The 15,928-nt window shown below is 36.4% G+C and overlaps 2 protein-coding genes across 6 annotated transcripts in view; one reads left to right on the top strand and one right to left on the bottom strand.

Annotated features, from left to right (window-relative positions):
* FAM149B1 (family with sequence similarity 149 member B1) overlaps nucleotides 1-15,830 on the bottom strand; it is a 61,184-nt gene extending 45,354 nt beyond the window's left edge. For 4 of the 5 annotated variants that reach the window (XM_028162957.2, XM_028162958.2, XM_028162956.2 and 1 more), the window contains exons 1-3: nucleotides 15,639-15,830; nucleotides 11,575-11,679; nucleotides 10,507-10,636 (exon numbers count right to left, since the gene is read on the bottom strand). In XM_028162957.2, coding sequence (XP_028018758.2) covers nucleotides 10,507-10,636; nucleotides 11,575-11,679; nucleotides 15,639-15,685 — 282 coding nt within the window. In that variant the 5' untranslated portion in view covers nucleotides 15,686-15,830. Of the gene's footprint in view, nucleotides 1-10,506; nucleotides 10,637-11,574; nucleotides 11,680-15,638 lie in introns of those variants that run through there. The other variant, XM_057530461.1, reaches the window with a different exon arrangement.
* ECD (ecdysoneless cell cycle regulator) overlaps nucleotides 1-15,928 on the top strand; it is a 92,513-nt gene that overhangs the window by 48,465 nt on the left and 28,120 nt on the right. The window lies entirely within an intron of this gene.

Here is a 15,928-nt window from a genome sequence, read left to right on the forward strand (position 1 = left end):
TCAGGGATTATAGATATGTGCTGCCTGTTAACCAATGCCTCAAGAGACAGTCAGCATGGAGTTTCAAAGCCAAAACAGAATAAGGAAGGCATCAACCTGGGAAGGCAGCCTGTTATAAGATATTGGAACCTAAGCACAGTAAAGAGGGCGTCTGTGTAGGAAGACAGCCTGTTGTATGGTAGGAGCCTAAGAGAGGCAAAGAGAACATTTAAGCAGTTTTTCTGACCCTGAGCAGTGTGAGAGGGGTGTTCTAATTACTTTGGCAGTGTACCAGATTACTCCAAAACTGAATGGCTCCAAATAGCAATAATCATGTATTATCTTTCCAGGTTTACATGTGTCTGGAATTTACATAGCTCACAGCAGGAATGGTTTGTCTCTTCTCCACAACATCTGGGATATCAGTTGAAAAGCTCAAAGGCTTAGAGCTGAAAGCATCTGAGTGCTCATTCACTCAGATATCTGGCAATTGATGCTGGCTTTCAGCTGGGGGCTTCAGTTTCTCTCTACATGGGCTTTTCCATGTGGTTTGAACTTCCTCACAACATAGTGGCTGAATTCCAAGGTCAAGCATCCAGAGAGAGAGAAACAGAAAGAGCCAGGCAGAAGCTGTGTTGCTTTCTAACCTAAAAAATCATGCAGCATCACTTTCACTGCATTCTACTGATTAAGGCAGTTAAATAGTCCATTCAGGTTCAAGGGGAAAGAACATAGAGCCTATCTCTTCAGTGGAGGAATATCAGTATCTTGTAATAAGGGCATGTCAGATGGGATATATATTGGCATGACTTTTGAAAATATAATCTGCCACAGTGGGTGTTTGCCTGGGGAGCAGGTTGTTGCAGGGTGATGGAGCACAAGTGAGATGAGGAGGATGTCCTTGTGGGAGAGCAGCCAGCTTATAATGTTGGAACCACAATGGAGAGAAGAAAGTTACCATGTGGGGAGTCGGCAGCCCCACACAGGGTGATAGCCCAGGCAGCCTGAGGAAGGTGCCTATTCGGAGGCGAGGACAACATTGGGTGTCTGACTCTGAGTGGGATGAGGAGATCATTCACTGGGTGGGAGAGTGCAAGGGGCAGTGACTCAGCACAGGGTGTTGAAACATATGTGGAGTGAGAAGAGCATTTGCAGAGGTTAGGAGGCAGTGGATTAGTAGGAAACTGGTTATGTTCAGGGGGACTAATCAAATAAGTAAATATATTAAGAATAACGGAAGCCACGTTTATCACCGTCAGAGAAAGAAGTTACAAATTTAGAAAAGGAAAAAACTAGAATGAACCTTGTCATTTCACAGTGGGATAGGAGGAGTACTTATATTCCCTAGTTCTGTCCACTGGGAGGGTTTGGGAATCAGTGACACCTAAAAAGCAATGAGCACGCTTAGCACCCAAATCTTTGTTTCTAAACATGGCATAAAAGGAACAAGGGCTTCTTAGAGAATTGGCTGATTCCAGGGTTGGGGCAAAGAAAGTACAAAATAAGCCTGGATATCTTGTGCCAGAAAGTAAGGAAATACTCAAAGAAGGACGGGAACATGTCAAAATGGCACAGAAGCAGCTTGAAGGGAATTCTGCGGGCCAAATCTGGGACAATTGGAACTTCAAGATAAATAATGATAATGATGTATTATATATTACAACTAACTGAACAAAATAGGAATCCTTGAGTCTACACTGATGTAAATCATAAATTGAAAGTCTGAGGAGGAACAGGATAGTAGCTACATAACTTCAATGTACCGCCCCGTAAAATACTTTTTTTAAAAAAATATCTTTATTGGAGTATAATTGCTTTACAATGGTGTGTTAGTTTCTGCTTTATAACAAAGTGAATCAGCTATACGTATACATATATCCCCAATAAAATACTTTCAAATGCAAAGGAAAGTCACCTTAATTAAGTGATCAAAGTGAACAACATCAATAATGTGACAAATGGAATTATGTGCCACCTAATAGAATGCAATGAGAAAAACAAGTTCATTTCTGTCATATCATAGACTCAAGAACTGTTCCAGATTGAGGGAGACTAAAGAGACTTGACAATGTGATATAAACTTTTGCTGTAAAGGATATCATTGGGACAACTAGTGAAACTTTAATGGGATCTATGGATTAGATGGTAGCAATATATCAGTGTTAATTTCCTGAATTTGATGCTTGCCCTCTAGTAATGTAGTGTGTCCTTGCTTGAAGGAAATACACACTAAAATATTTGGTGCAAGGGAGTATCATGCCAGTAACTTACTCTCACACCATTCAGGAAAAAAACAGTTGGCCTCCATATTCATGGGTTTGTAAACGTAAAACACATTTATATTGTATTAGGTATTATAAGCAATCTAGAAAGGATTTAAAGTGTACAGAAGGATATGCGTATGTAATATGCAAATACTGCACCATTTTATATGAGACTTGAGCATCTATGGAGTTTGGTATCCACGGGAGGTCCTAGAACCAATCCCTCACGGATACCAAGGGATGACTGTTCTTTTTACTATACTTATAACTTTTCTGTAAGTTTGAGGTTGTTTCCAAGTTATTAAGAAAACACAATGTGCAGTAATTGCAACTTTGATCACAAAACTTGAATTTGATTAATTAAGACACAATCCATTACTAATAATGGATTTCAAAGGAATTACCTACTCTGACATACATGTGAAATCTGCAAAGAAATGTTTGTGTAATACAAGGAAAATATCAACATTATTTATATACTAACCAGGAACCTTGAAAACAATCACAATTATAGCTATAAGTTTCAAAGAGAAATGTATTCTTCAAAATATTAAACATAGAGTTTTTATATGACCTAGAAATTCCACTCCTAGGTGTATACCTAAGAATATTCAAAACATGTCCACAGAAACACTTGTACACAAGTGTTCATAGTAGCATTATTCATAATAGCAAAAAAGTGAAACAATCCAAATGTCCATCATCTGATGAATAAACAAAATTGGTATATCCATGCAATGAAATTATATTCATTAATAAAAAAGAAGTACTGATACATGCTATAACATGGATAAAATCTGAACATATGCTAGGTGAAATAAGCCAGACACAATAGGTGATATACTGTATGATTCATTTATATGAAATATCAGAATAGGCAAATCCATACAGACACAAAGCAGATTAGTGGTTGCCAGGGGCTGGGTGGAGAGAGAAATGGAGAGTAATTGCTAATGGAGACAGGGTTTCTTTTTGGGTTGATGAAAATGATAGGATAGTTGCACAACTCTGTGAATATACTGCAAATCACTTAATTGTTCACTTTAAAAGAGTGAATTTCATGTATGTGACTATCACAGTTAAAAAAAGTAAAAATAATAAATCCAGTGAAAGTCTAATCTAGTATTAAACACATGAGAAATCTATTAAAACATTTAAATGAAATATCAAAAGTTAAACACATGACAAAGAATATAAATTTCTGCCAGAAGCCAACATTAGCCTAGAACTCAGTTCCCTTAAAAAACATGAACTCGGGCTTCCCTGGTGGCGCAGTGGTTGAGAGTCTGCCTGCCAATGCAGGGGACACGGGTTCGAGCCCTGGTCTGGGAAGATCCCACATGCCACGGAGCAACTAGGCCCGTGAGCCACAATTACTGAGCCTGCGCGTCTGGAGCCTGTGCTCCGCAACAAGAGAGGCCGCGATAATGAGAGGCCCGCGCACCGCGATGAAGAGTGGCCCCGCTTGCCACAACTAGAGAAAGCCCTCACACAGAAACGAAGACCCAACACAGCCATAAATAAATAAATAAATAAAACCTTTAAAAAAAAAAAAAAAAAAAAAAAAACATGAACTCTGGGACTTCCCTGGTGGTGCAGTGGTTAAGAATCCACCTGCCAATGCAGGGGACACGGGTTCGAACCCTGGTCCGGGAGGATCCCACATGCTGCGAAGCAACTAAGCCCGTGTGCCACAACTACTGAGCCTGCACTCTAGAGCCCGTGAGCCACAACTACTGAGCCCGTGTGCCACAACTACTGAAGCCCGCACACCTAGAGCCCATGCTCCACAACAAGAGAAACCACTGCAATGAGGAGCTCACACACCACAATGAAGAGTAGCCCCTGCTCGTCGCAACTAGAGAAAGCCTACACACAGCAACGAAGACCCAACACAGCCAAAAATAGATGAATTAATTTAAAAAAACAAAACATGAACTCTACACCTATATACCAGCAACAAATAGATTTAAAATATGATTTTTAATATACCATGCAAGGTACCTAGGAATAAATCTTCAACAAATGTATATTACTTTTATGGATAAAATTATAAAAATGTATTAAAAGACATTAAAGAAATGGATATTAAATGGAAAGATTTATATATCAAATTCATGATTAGGAAAACTCACTATCATAAAGATAGCAGTCCTCCCCAAATTGACCTATGCAATTTAATAATCAGATTCTAACATACATAAAAAAGATTGGCCAAGACAATTATCAATAATGTAGTAAGACTTCCCTATCACATATTATAGATTATTATAAAGCTATAGTTTAACTAAAACCAGTTGTATTAGCATGAGTTTAGAATAGAACAGTTTAGAGAGCCCAGGAACAGACCATTTCATATTTTAAAACTTAATCTATAACAGAGGTAACATAGCAAATCAATGGAGAAAGGATGCAACAGTACTTTCTGGAAATAATGCTACCTTTTATGGAAGAAGCTGGAAATATATATGTGCATTTTTAGTGATCACAATGACTAGAGGTTGCTACAGGTATTTAATAGGCAGGGATCATTAATACTAAACATCCTGCTATACATGGGACATTGCTGTAAAACAGCCATAACCAAAATGCCAAAAATGCCCTTGCTTAGAAATCCTGAACTAGTTAGTAAATGGTGCTGAAACAATTCATTATCCATATGGAAAAATTAAAATTATGTTCCTGCTTTATACCATATACAAAAAACTATTCCAGGGGATTAAAGACCTAAGTGTGGGAATTGTGAAAGTTACAAAAGCCACATACCAGGAAAAGATATTTGCAATACATTTAACAAAGAATGAGTGTATCAGTGATTAATTGCATTTAGTTACTACTAACAAAAACAACAGTGACTTAAACAAGATAAAAGTTTAATTTTTTCTCTGAAAAAAAATTAAATCTAGAGGTAGGCATTAAAAGCTGATATGGTGCCTCCATGGATATCAAGGACTCAGTTTCTTCTATCATTTCCATCCTCAGTGATGCTTTATGGTCCAAGATGGCTGCTTTACCTTTAGCCATAGTTCCATGTTCCAGGCAGGAATTAGGAATTTTCCAGAATTTTTTCTGGAAAAAATGGCATTCCAGAAAGCCCCATCTCCTGACTTATTGTACAATTCATTAGCTACCTCTACCTGTAACAGAGGTTGGTAAATAAATTTTCAACGGGGTACAATACCAAAAGTTCTCTAGTTGTACAGGGACAGTGGACACTATATAACTATTTAGAACAGGGGTCAGCAAACTATGACCAGTGGGACAAATCCAGCCCACAGCCTATTTTGTAAATAAAATTTATTGGAACACTGTCATGCCCATCTATTTATGCACTGCTTATGGCTGCCTTCTCAGTGAGAGTTGAGGGTCCTGACAGAGTCTGCAGAGCCTGAAATATTTACTATCTAGTCTTTTACAGAAAAAGTACACCCACCACCCCTAATTTAAAAGACAAAGAGGTACTTCCCTGGTGAGCAGGGGTTAAGAATCCGCCTGCCAATGTAGGCGACACAGGTTTGAGCCCTGGTCCAGGAAGATCCCACGTGCCATGGAGCAACTAAGCCCATGCGCCACAACTACTGAGCCTGCGCTCTAGAGCCCACAAGCCACAACTACTAAGCCCTCATGCCACAACTACTGAAGCCTGCATGCCTAGAGGCCGTGCTCCACAACAAGAGAAGCCACTGCAATGAGAAGCCTGCGGACCGCAACGAAGAGTAGCCCCCACTCACTGCAACTAGAGGAAGCCCGCGCACAGCAACGAAGACCCAACACAGCCAAAATATAAATAAATAAAAAATAAGTTAAAATAAATAAATTTAAAAATAAAGACAAAGAACTCCTACTAATTAATATGAAAATGATAAACAAATAAAAAAATAAATGAGTATGAAATAATAATAGGCAATTCACAGACTACAAATATGCGCAACATCATGTATGAACTTTCCAAACAGTTCTAGGCAAAAGAAGCCAGATATAAAAAATACATACTGTAGGATTCCATTTATATGAAGGGCAAGAACAAGTAAACCTGGTGATAGAGGTCAGAATAGTGGTTATCTTTGGGGTTGGGAGAGGGCATCTAGGAGCCTTGTGGGATGCTGATTGTCTATATCTTGATCTGTGTACTGTTTTCATACATACACACATACATACACACACACACACACACGCATGCACACCCAATATGTAAGTTATGCAGTTTTCTGTAAGTTGTGCAACTTTTCTAATCAACCCCATTGCTTCAGATACCTTTAAATTAAAAAACTGTAAGTCTGGCAAAGATGAAAAAGTTTGATAATTTACTGTTTTGGTCAAGAGTGTAAGAAAATAGGCCCTTTCATATGTTCCTGGTGAGATTGCAGATTGTAATAACTTTTACAGAGGTCAATTTGGTAACAACTTTCAAAATTACAAAAGTATGTATCTTTTGAGCAGCATTCGACCTCTAGAAATTTATCCTCAGATATGTTCATGTATATGTAAAATAATATATGTACAGGGTCATAAATGCAGCACTTTTTTTGTAATAGCAATGGCTATGCAGCCATCAAAGAACAAAGCAGTTAGTTTTTTAATAATATATATATTTGAATATACTATAATATAATATACATAATATACTATACTATAATGTAATATATTCTTCAAAATATATTGATAGTGTTAAGTGGAAAAACAAATAGCCCTGGATAGAGTGTATAATGACAAGCTTTATGTAAAAATTAAAATGTACAAAGTTAGCAAAGGAATCAATTAAATTTGTAAATAGAGAATCCCTGTCTGGTTCCTTGCTGTAACTGAAATAGCTTTAGTGTTTTGCCATTTAAACTGATATTCAACTGGCAAATAGTCATGATCAAGTTTCAAGGGTTTCCTTCCCTATCTAATTGAGAATTTTTATAAGGAATGGTTTTTGAGTTTTATCAAGTATCTTTTTAACATCTGTTGGCTTGATCATATTTTTTCCTTTAATTCACTGATGTTAAACATATTAATACATTTACAGATATTGACCCATCTTTGTATTCCTAGAATAAACCTTATTTGATTATTTAAAAAAATACCAATCCAAAGTACATAAAACTAAAATAGAATAGAACTGGGTTAGATATTTTTATGACTGTTGACTATAAAACTTTAAATAATAGATATAATTAGAATAAAAAAGAAAGTCTTCCTTCACATCATTATAATAACTTTGTTAATTTTAAAACAATATTTTAAAAGAAATAAACCTAAGAATATAAACGCTGGCATGATTATAAATATATTTGGCAAAGTAGTAAGCCATTAGTTAAATTGGGGGGAAAACTGTATTCCTATATACCAGTGATAACTCAAAAACACCTAAGTTCAAAAGCAAGGAAAATGTATAATTAAATACTAAGTTCAATTTTAATATCAGTTGTATCTTACAACAAGAGATTTACTCAAAATAAATAATGAAATGATAAAGCGGATTAAATTAAAGGAAGATCTAAGTAAACTATATTTCTAGGTAGAATACTAAGTTCAGTTAAGGTACAAAATGACTGAAATGTGTTTATAAAGTGATTAGTACAGCGCCTAGCATCTATTAAATATTCAATAAATTTTAGTTCTCCCTGCACCTAATTTAATATAATGTTATAATGCAATATCAATTAAATCCCTCATGAATATTTAATAAAATTTCATACAAGGGAAAATAAAATGTATCTGAAAGAGCAAAGAGGACACAAATACAATACATGTTTTTTAATGAACACTAATAGATTTTCCAAGATTTTTTTTTTTTTTAAATATTTATTTATTTATTTATTTATTTATGGCTGTGTTGGGTCTTCGTTTCTGTGCGAGGGCTTTCTCTAGTTGCGGCAAGTGAGGGCCACTCTTCATCGCAGTGCGCGGGCCTCTCACTTTCGTGGCCTCTCTTGTTGCGGAGCAAAGGCTCCAGATGCACAGGCTCAGCAATTGTGGCTCACGGGCCCAGCCGCTCTGCGGCATGTGGGATCTTCCCAGACCAGGGCTCGAACCCGTGTCCCCTGCATTGGCAGGCAGATTCTCAACCACTGCGCCACCAGGGAAGCCCCAAGATTTTTAAAATATCATGAAAACCCTATGATATTAAGTCAAATGTAGAAAAATGGTTCAAACAAAGTTGGTTCAACAGTAAAAGAACTTAATTATCCTCACACCATATACTATTTTAAAAGTCTGGTGAGTTAAAAAGTTAAACATGCAAAATTCTATTAAAAAGCTATGAAGAAGAGTATTATAATATTCCATCTTTCTAAAGATAAAATCCTGACTAGTAAAGAAATTAAGGTCAAAAGTAATATGGTTATATTTGAATTTTTTTAAAAAAATCTGTTACACAATAAATACCAAAAGGAAAGCAGGGAAATGGGAAACATTTGTATGACATTCATAACTTACAAAGAGATACTAATTACAATATAGAGACAACTGATGGAAATATATAGTCAGTACACTAAAACCTCACAATAAGTCATCAAATTAATTAAATCATTACGTAGGGATAAAATTTAAATTCTTTACCATGGCCTTACAAGATCTAGTGCTGCCTACCTCTCCAGTCTCATTAGCGCTTTCTCCCCTGGTACACTATCCTTCAACCACCCTGACCTTTTTCCAGTTCCAAGAACATACCAAACACTTTCCCTTGGAAACATGAAGATCTCTTCCTCCTTAGGGCCTTTGCAGATGCTGCTGGTTACCTGCTGGAAGCTCTTTTCCTCATTCTTCACGTGGTTAACTCTTCAGTCTTCAAGTCTCAGATCTACCCTACATGATAACCCAACCTAAAGTGAATCCCCCTTATAGAGTTCTATTTCAGCTCCCTGTTGTCTTCCCTAGAGTACTTATCACCTTTTGTAGTTATTTTGTTCATTTGCTTTTGTCAATCTCCCTCATTAGACTATTGAATCATGTAAGTCTCATTCACCCCATATTCCCAAATACAGTGTCTGACAACAAATGTGCTCAATAAATATTTGTTGAATAAATAAAAACTGAAAACCCAAGTATCAGATAATAATGAAATTACTAAATTATGATATAATATATTAAAACAAGGAAATGCTATATAGCTATATATAACTACTCAAATTGACAAGTATGGAAGTAGTAAAAGAAAATGTCTATATGAAATAACGGTGAATGAAGAAGCAGACCAGGATGCACATATATCGTACAACTATGTAAGGCAACTATATGTACATCCAAATTAAAATGACTAGAAAATAACTCATGGTGACAAAAAGGTTGTAACAATTAGCAGGCTTTTTGTAAAGAAAGCAGGTTGCTAACAATAATATTGTATAAAGTCAGTATTGTGGAAGAGTGCTTACAAAATAACAGTAAGTGAAAAAACAGAGCACAGTATTGTATGTACACCATGACTATAGCTAGGCCAAATTAAATATAGATTGAAAGAGGATACAGAAATAAAAATACCTATTGCATCAAGGTGAGAAACATGCATAAAATTTGTTTTTTAAATTTTCTTTTAAGGTTGTTGGTCTTTTAAAAATAATACTTATAATGGCAGATAGTCATGAATGAATAAATAAATAAATCTCATTATCTCAACACCCAATTAATAAATGAATAACATTTTAGGTAAATATCTTTAGTCTTTTTTTCTAGTATATATAAGCAAAAATAGCTGTAAAATAAAATTAGAACTACACTATACATATTATTTTTAACGTGCTTTTTTTCATTTAATAATATATCATAAACATCTTCCCAGTCTATATGGCTTAGTAATAAACTTTCAAAACCATTTTAAACAACAAGGTAATATTAGTGGAGAGACACACTAGTGGACTGAGCACAGCAGAAGGAGTGGATCCAGGGCCCAGATCCATACCAACCTGCAAGTGTTTAAGCCATACACTAAGCATCTCTAAGGATCAACTACTACATCCATAAAACAGAGCAATACTGAAAGAGGGTGAAGCTGATGCTTCTTTACAGCTATTTTAAAGGGTAAATAAACAATGTAGGAGGGACTTCCCTGGTGGTCCAGTGGTTAAGACTTCGTGCTTCCACTGCAGGGGGTGCAGGTTCGATCCCTGGATGGGGAACTAAGGTCCCACATGCCGCGCAGCACGGCCCAAAAAAATAAAATTAAATTAAAAATAAACAATGTAGGAGAGGGAAGGCATGAAATATACTGACCAAACTGACAAATGCTAACTCCCAGAACAGTCTCCCAAGCACTCCATCAGAACATTAACATAAAACTCACACCATATCCCCAGGAGAAGTCCGAGCTGCCTTCAGTAGAGATCCCTGTGCCTGTATAACTTGGAAAAGCAGACCTTGAATTCCCAGTGTCAGCTGATGTAAAAGGTGATTCTTGTGTGATGTCAGACTCACTAAATGCACAATTTGGAAGGACAAGAGAAAACAGAAAAATTCTTATATTTCCTCAAGTTTCTGCAGCATTAACTACTCAGCAATCTATTAGGTGATAAGCATGTGTAGAAATATATCCACAGAGGCAAAAATAAGTGAAGGACTTGAAATGTAAGCATCATAGTAAAGTCGGACCTAATTCCTACAGAATTGATGGCAGCCATTCTAAATAATTCTAGTCTTAGTTTACAATGAATACTTTAACATTCCACTTATAATATCTACCCTTGAGAACTAAAGACATTTCAGAAATGTCTAGGAATTCACTTAGAATAGTATGTGAACTTGTATGGCACTTTTAGTTTACCAAGCACTTTCACAGATATTAACCCCATTTTATCCTCACAACAACCTGGTGATGCAGAACTCAACCCCTTTTTTAAGACAAAGAATCTGAGATTTAGTACTAGGTGTTGAAACTAGGTTTTATGACTGTAATTTTTCTATGATACCACATTGCTTCTCAGAACCCTCTGTGAAGTTAACGTATCCTCTATTTCTTAAAATAATAACTGCAGCTAATATTTACTCAGCATTTACTGTATTTTATCTCATTTATATTCACAACACCCTTTAAGAGATACTATTACTAGGTAAGTAACTTGCCCAATATTATTCAGCTAACAGATGACAAAACCAGGATTAAAAATCAGATCTGTGTGGATTCCTCCTGAGTCTCTGCTTTTAACTACTTCATCATACTGCTTTTCAAAGGTTATAAAAATAAGTGTTTCCATTAGCTGTTCCAGAATGAAAGTTGAATGGTATTGAAAAAATGTGATAAAAATTCTTGTTTTGTTTCATTAGTACAAGGCTTGATACCAATCCTAAGGCAAAAAACCAAAACTTTTGCCATTATCAAGTGCAATAAGCAAACAAGTACACTTTTTGTTATTACCTTTGGGAACTTATGTCTTTTTCATGGGTGTCATTGGTAGAGGAAATTGCATCCAGCTGCTCTGGAAGGGGATGATGATTAAGAGCATGTTTTGTTATTCCTTTCCTGTGAAAGAGAAAAACAAAGTTATATTTCCTGTAAAGAAAAAATATATACTTTTCAGTAACTTGATCTACAAGTTAGTTGCCTACTTCTTGCTGTTCTGGAACTGCACTGTCCAATACAGTAGCCATTAATCACTAGCAGTTAAAATGTGGTCAGTTGGAAATGAGATGCACTTTAAGTGTAAAACACACAGGATTTCGAAGTCTTAGTACAACAAGAATGTACAATGTATCATTAATTATTTTATCTTGATTACATGTTAAAATGATAATATTCTGGATATATTTGGGTTAAACAAAATATATTCTTAAAATTAATTTCACTGCAAATTGAAAATATAATAAGGTATAACCACACACCTATTAGAACAGCTAAGATAAAATATGGTGATAACACTAAATGCAGATAAGGATATGGAGAAACTGGATTTCTCATACATTGCTGGTAGGAATGTAAAATGGTGCAGCCACTCTGGAATAATTTCAGTTTCTTATAAAACTAAACACATGTGTTTATCATGAGACCTAGCCATTGCACTCTTGGGCATTGATCCCAGAGAAATGAAAATTTATGTTCACACAAAAATCTGTACACAAACGTTCACAGCAGCTTTATTTATAATTGAAAAAGTTTGGAACAACTGAAATGTTCTTTGACAGCTGAATAGTTAAACTTTGGTATATCTACACAATGGAATATGATTTAGCATAAAAAAGGAGTGAACTGATACATGCAACAACTTGGTTGGATTTCAAGGGCATCATACTTAGTGAAAAAAGCCAATCTCAAAAGGTTACATATACTATATGATTCCATTTATATTACATTCACAAATGATAAAACTATAGAGGTGGAGAAAAGATTAGTGGTTCCAGGGTATGGAGAAAGGAATGGATGTGACTGTAAAGGGATATATAAGGATGTTTCTTGGTGGTGATGGAACAGCTCTGTATCTCTATTGTACCAGTGGTTACATACATCTATAAATGAGACCAAATTGCATAGAACTATATATACATATATACAAAGGAGTGGATATAAAAATTGATGAAAACTGAATAAGGTTTATAGCCTAGTTAACAGTACTGTACCAATGTCTGTTTCCTGGCTTTGAAATTATATTATAGTTACATAAGTTGTCATCATTGGGGGAATCTGGGTGAAGGGTTCATGGGACTATGTACTATTTTTGTAACTTCCTGTGAGTCCATAATTATTTCAAAATAAAGAGGTAAAAAAGTTAATTTCACCTGTTTCTACTATTTTTTTAATGTGACTACCTGAAAATTTTAAATTATGTATGTGTTTTGTATTATATTTCTATAGGACAGTACTGTTCTAGAGAGTTCAACATGTGCATTAGAATAAACTATGGGGTCAATTATTATATGTTCCAGTCCTAATCATCTACAATAGACTTTCCTTCCCCACAAAATTCTGTAGTCAAATAACATGATAGGTTAAACAAAGTTACACAGGTTTCTTTACAAGAGGTCTTCCCAGGGCTTTGAATATGCAAATGTATATTATAAATCTAATACTCTTGTTTCACAGGAAAGGAAAGTGAGGCACAGAGGGATTAAGTAACCTGCTTAAGGTCATATGGCTAGTAAGTAATGGAGCCAGGATTCAAATCCAAGTAGTTTGTTTGAGGCTTCTCAGAGCAAATGAATAGTTTGAGATTTTAGTAAACTGTACCATTTTTGTATATAAAGATAAAGACCTAGTCAGCAGAGCTTGTACTTTAAATTATTTCTCAAATGGTGGGGCTGGATTTGTGTAGAGCTATTTGTACTTCTCTCATTCAATGATTTTACAACCAAAAGCTTGTCTTTGAGACAGTGGCAGGGATCAGAAATGTGGATTCCAGCTATGAAATAGAAACTTAAAACATATTTTAGTCTGTCAGAGAAATTTGGTTATGAAGTGACAATTAGATAATACCAAAGAAATATTAAATTTGGTCATAGCTTTGTGGTTACATCAGAAAATGTCTATAATTTTTAGAAATGCATAATGAAGTATATGGAGTGAAATGATAGTGTCTGGGGTTTTCCTTCCTTATTTCACAGAAGACAGGCTGAAAAAAATATATAGATGAAAGATGAAGCAAATATATTAAAATTTTGATAACTGTTTAATGTAGGTGATGGGTAGGTCATTATATTATTCACTATACATTTGTGCTTGAGATTTACCATTTTTAAAATGTTAAGCTGTATATTTTATCCCAACCTCTTTTCAATATCTATAATTTGGAACTATTAGGGAGAAAACTAAAATTACTTCTTCAAAGCAAATTATCATTATAACACCTAAAGTAAAAATTACTTTTAATATACTGTTATTTAGATGCATATAATCTTCATTATCATCATTATTCACATTATTCTGACACTTCTAGAGAATCATCTTTTGGGAGAGTTATCTTTAGGGAGTATCAAGTCAACAATAGAGAACAAGTAACATAACCATACTGGGTCAATAATTCTGGCCCAATAAGTGCTATCAACAATTTTTTCCATAAATGGTATTTTTTTTTCACTCTCAGAATAGTCAGAATTAATTATGAAAGCAGATTTTTGGCTAAGCCCTGTTCCCTTTATTGGTAAATGACTTTCTTCTTCCTAGTTCCTAAAAAGCCTATTAACTGAATTGCTTCTGTGTCCTATCCTATTATTTAGTAGATAATAAGCTTCTGAAAGGCAAGGAAAGATCATAGACTGATTTTGTTTGTATGGCTATTGTACCAAGTAAAGGTGGGAAGGGACAAGGAAATTACCATTTACCGAGGACCTACTATGTGTCAAGCCCTATGCCATCACTTTAGGTATGCTTTTAGATAAGGTCTTATTCCTATATTACAGAAATGAAGGCTCAAAGATTTAGTAATTTGCCTAAAATTAACAAGGCTAGAAAAGAGTCTAAACAGAAACCCAGATGTGACTGAAGATACCATGCCTGTTAATTACCCTGTATAGTTAATATTTAATTAATAGATGTATGGTTGCTAAAATTACATAGTTTAGTGGAGGAAAAAAATTGGTATTTGGGGTTGAAAAACCCAAGCTCAAAACCTATTGGTTATATAATCTTAAGATGTGTACCTTTCTGATATTTCATCTGCTGAAAAACTAAAGATAATCATACCCATCTTACAGAGTTGTTAAGAGAATCAAGATGTGAAAGTCTTTTTGAAAGTGTAAAGCATTAATAAATGAATGACATTATCATTACTTCCTACATTATAACACTTCACTAGGGGTGGGAGGTGGGTCTTTAAGCAGGAAATATTTGCTGTCTAAAGTCTCAAAAGCAAAACTGATCCTCAAGGATTCTGACACGAAATTGCAGAGGTGGGGAGGCAGTATGTGTAATGGTTATGACCACAAGCTTCAAAACCAGATTGACAACAGGTTTGTACTTCAGCTCCACCACCTTCTGGCTGTGTGATCTTTGGCATGCTACAATCTTTAAGTCTGGGATCTTTATCTGTAGAAAGTGCAAAATAATAGTTCCTATCTGGTCTCCTTATTGACAGGATTAAGTGAGCTAATGCATGTAAGCAGCTTTGCACTGTGCTTGGCACTAGACGTATTCAACTTCATTGTAGCACTCAGCTATTAATAGCTTCACGAGTTGTCAATGGTCATTGACACTGGGGCACGAAGCACTGCGGAAACTACAAAATGCCTTAGGAAACCCAGTCCCCGAGCTCAAGAAGTGCAACCCAAGAGGGCCAAGTCCTGGGACAGCACAGGTAACACGCCCTTAGCTGGAGATGGAGGTAGAAGGGGCAACGTCCGGCAAGGCTGGGAGGAGAGAATTCCGAAGAAAATTTTCTTTCCCTCGCCCTGGGAAAGGAAAAAGGAGCAAGGGACTGGTCAGGGAGGGTCCCCAGAGCGCCTGCGGCCCGCCTCGGCCTGGGCCGGGCTGGGGTGGCTGAGCAGTCCACTCACAGCTCTAAGTTCTGTGGCACCGCCTTCCGAGTGTATCTGGAGATCATCCTCCTCTTCTTCCTCAGCCGCGGCCGGGGCGGGTAAGCCAGGTTGGGGGCTTCTGGGCCTGGCCCTCCCGCCGGCTCCGGCTCAGCCCCCTCCCGCCACCTTCCGGCCCCGTCTCTTAGACTCCGGGCCGTCACTCCCCCAGGATCCCCACCTCCCTAGTCTTCCGCCCTCCTTGCTTCCCCGTGGAGCCGGAAGTGATGAAGGCACACGGGCACCCTCCTAATGCTCCCGCCGACGCGCAA

The sequence above is a fragment of the Balaenoptera acutorostrata genome, chromosome 16 (genome assembly GCF_949987535.1).
Source record: "Balaenoptera acutorostrata chromosome 16, mBalAcu1.1, whole genome shotgun sequence".
Lineage (NCBI taxonomy): Eukaryota > Metazoa > Chordata > Mammalia > Artiodactyla > Balaenopteridae > Balaenoptera > Balaenoptera acutorostrata.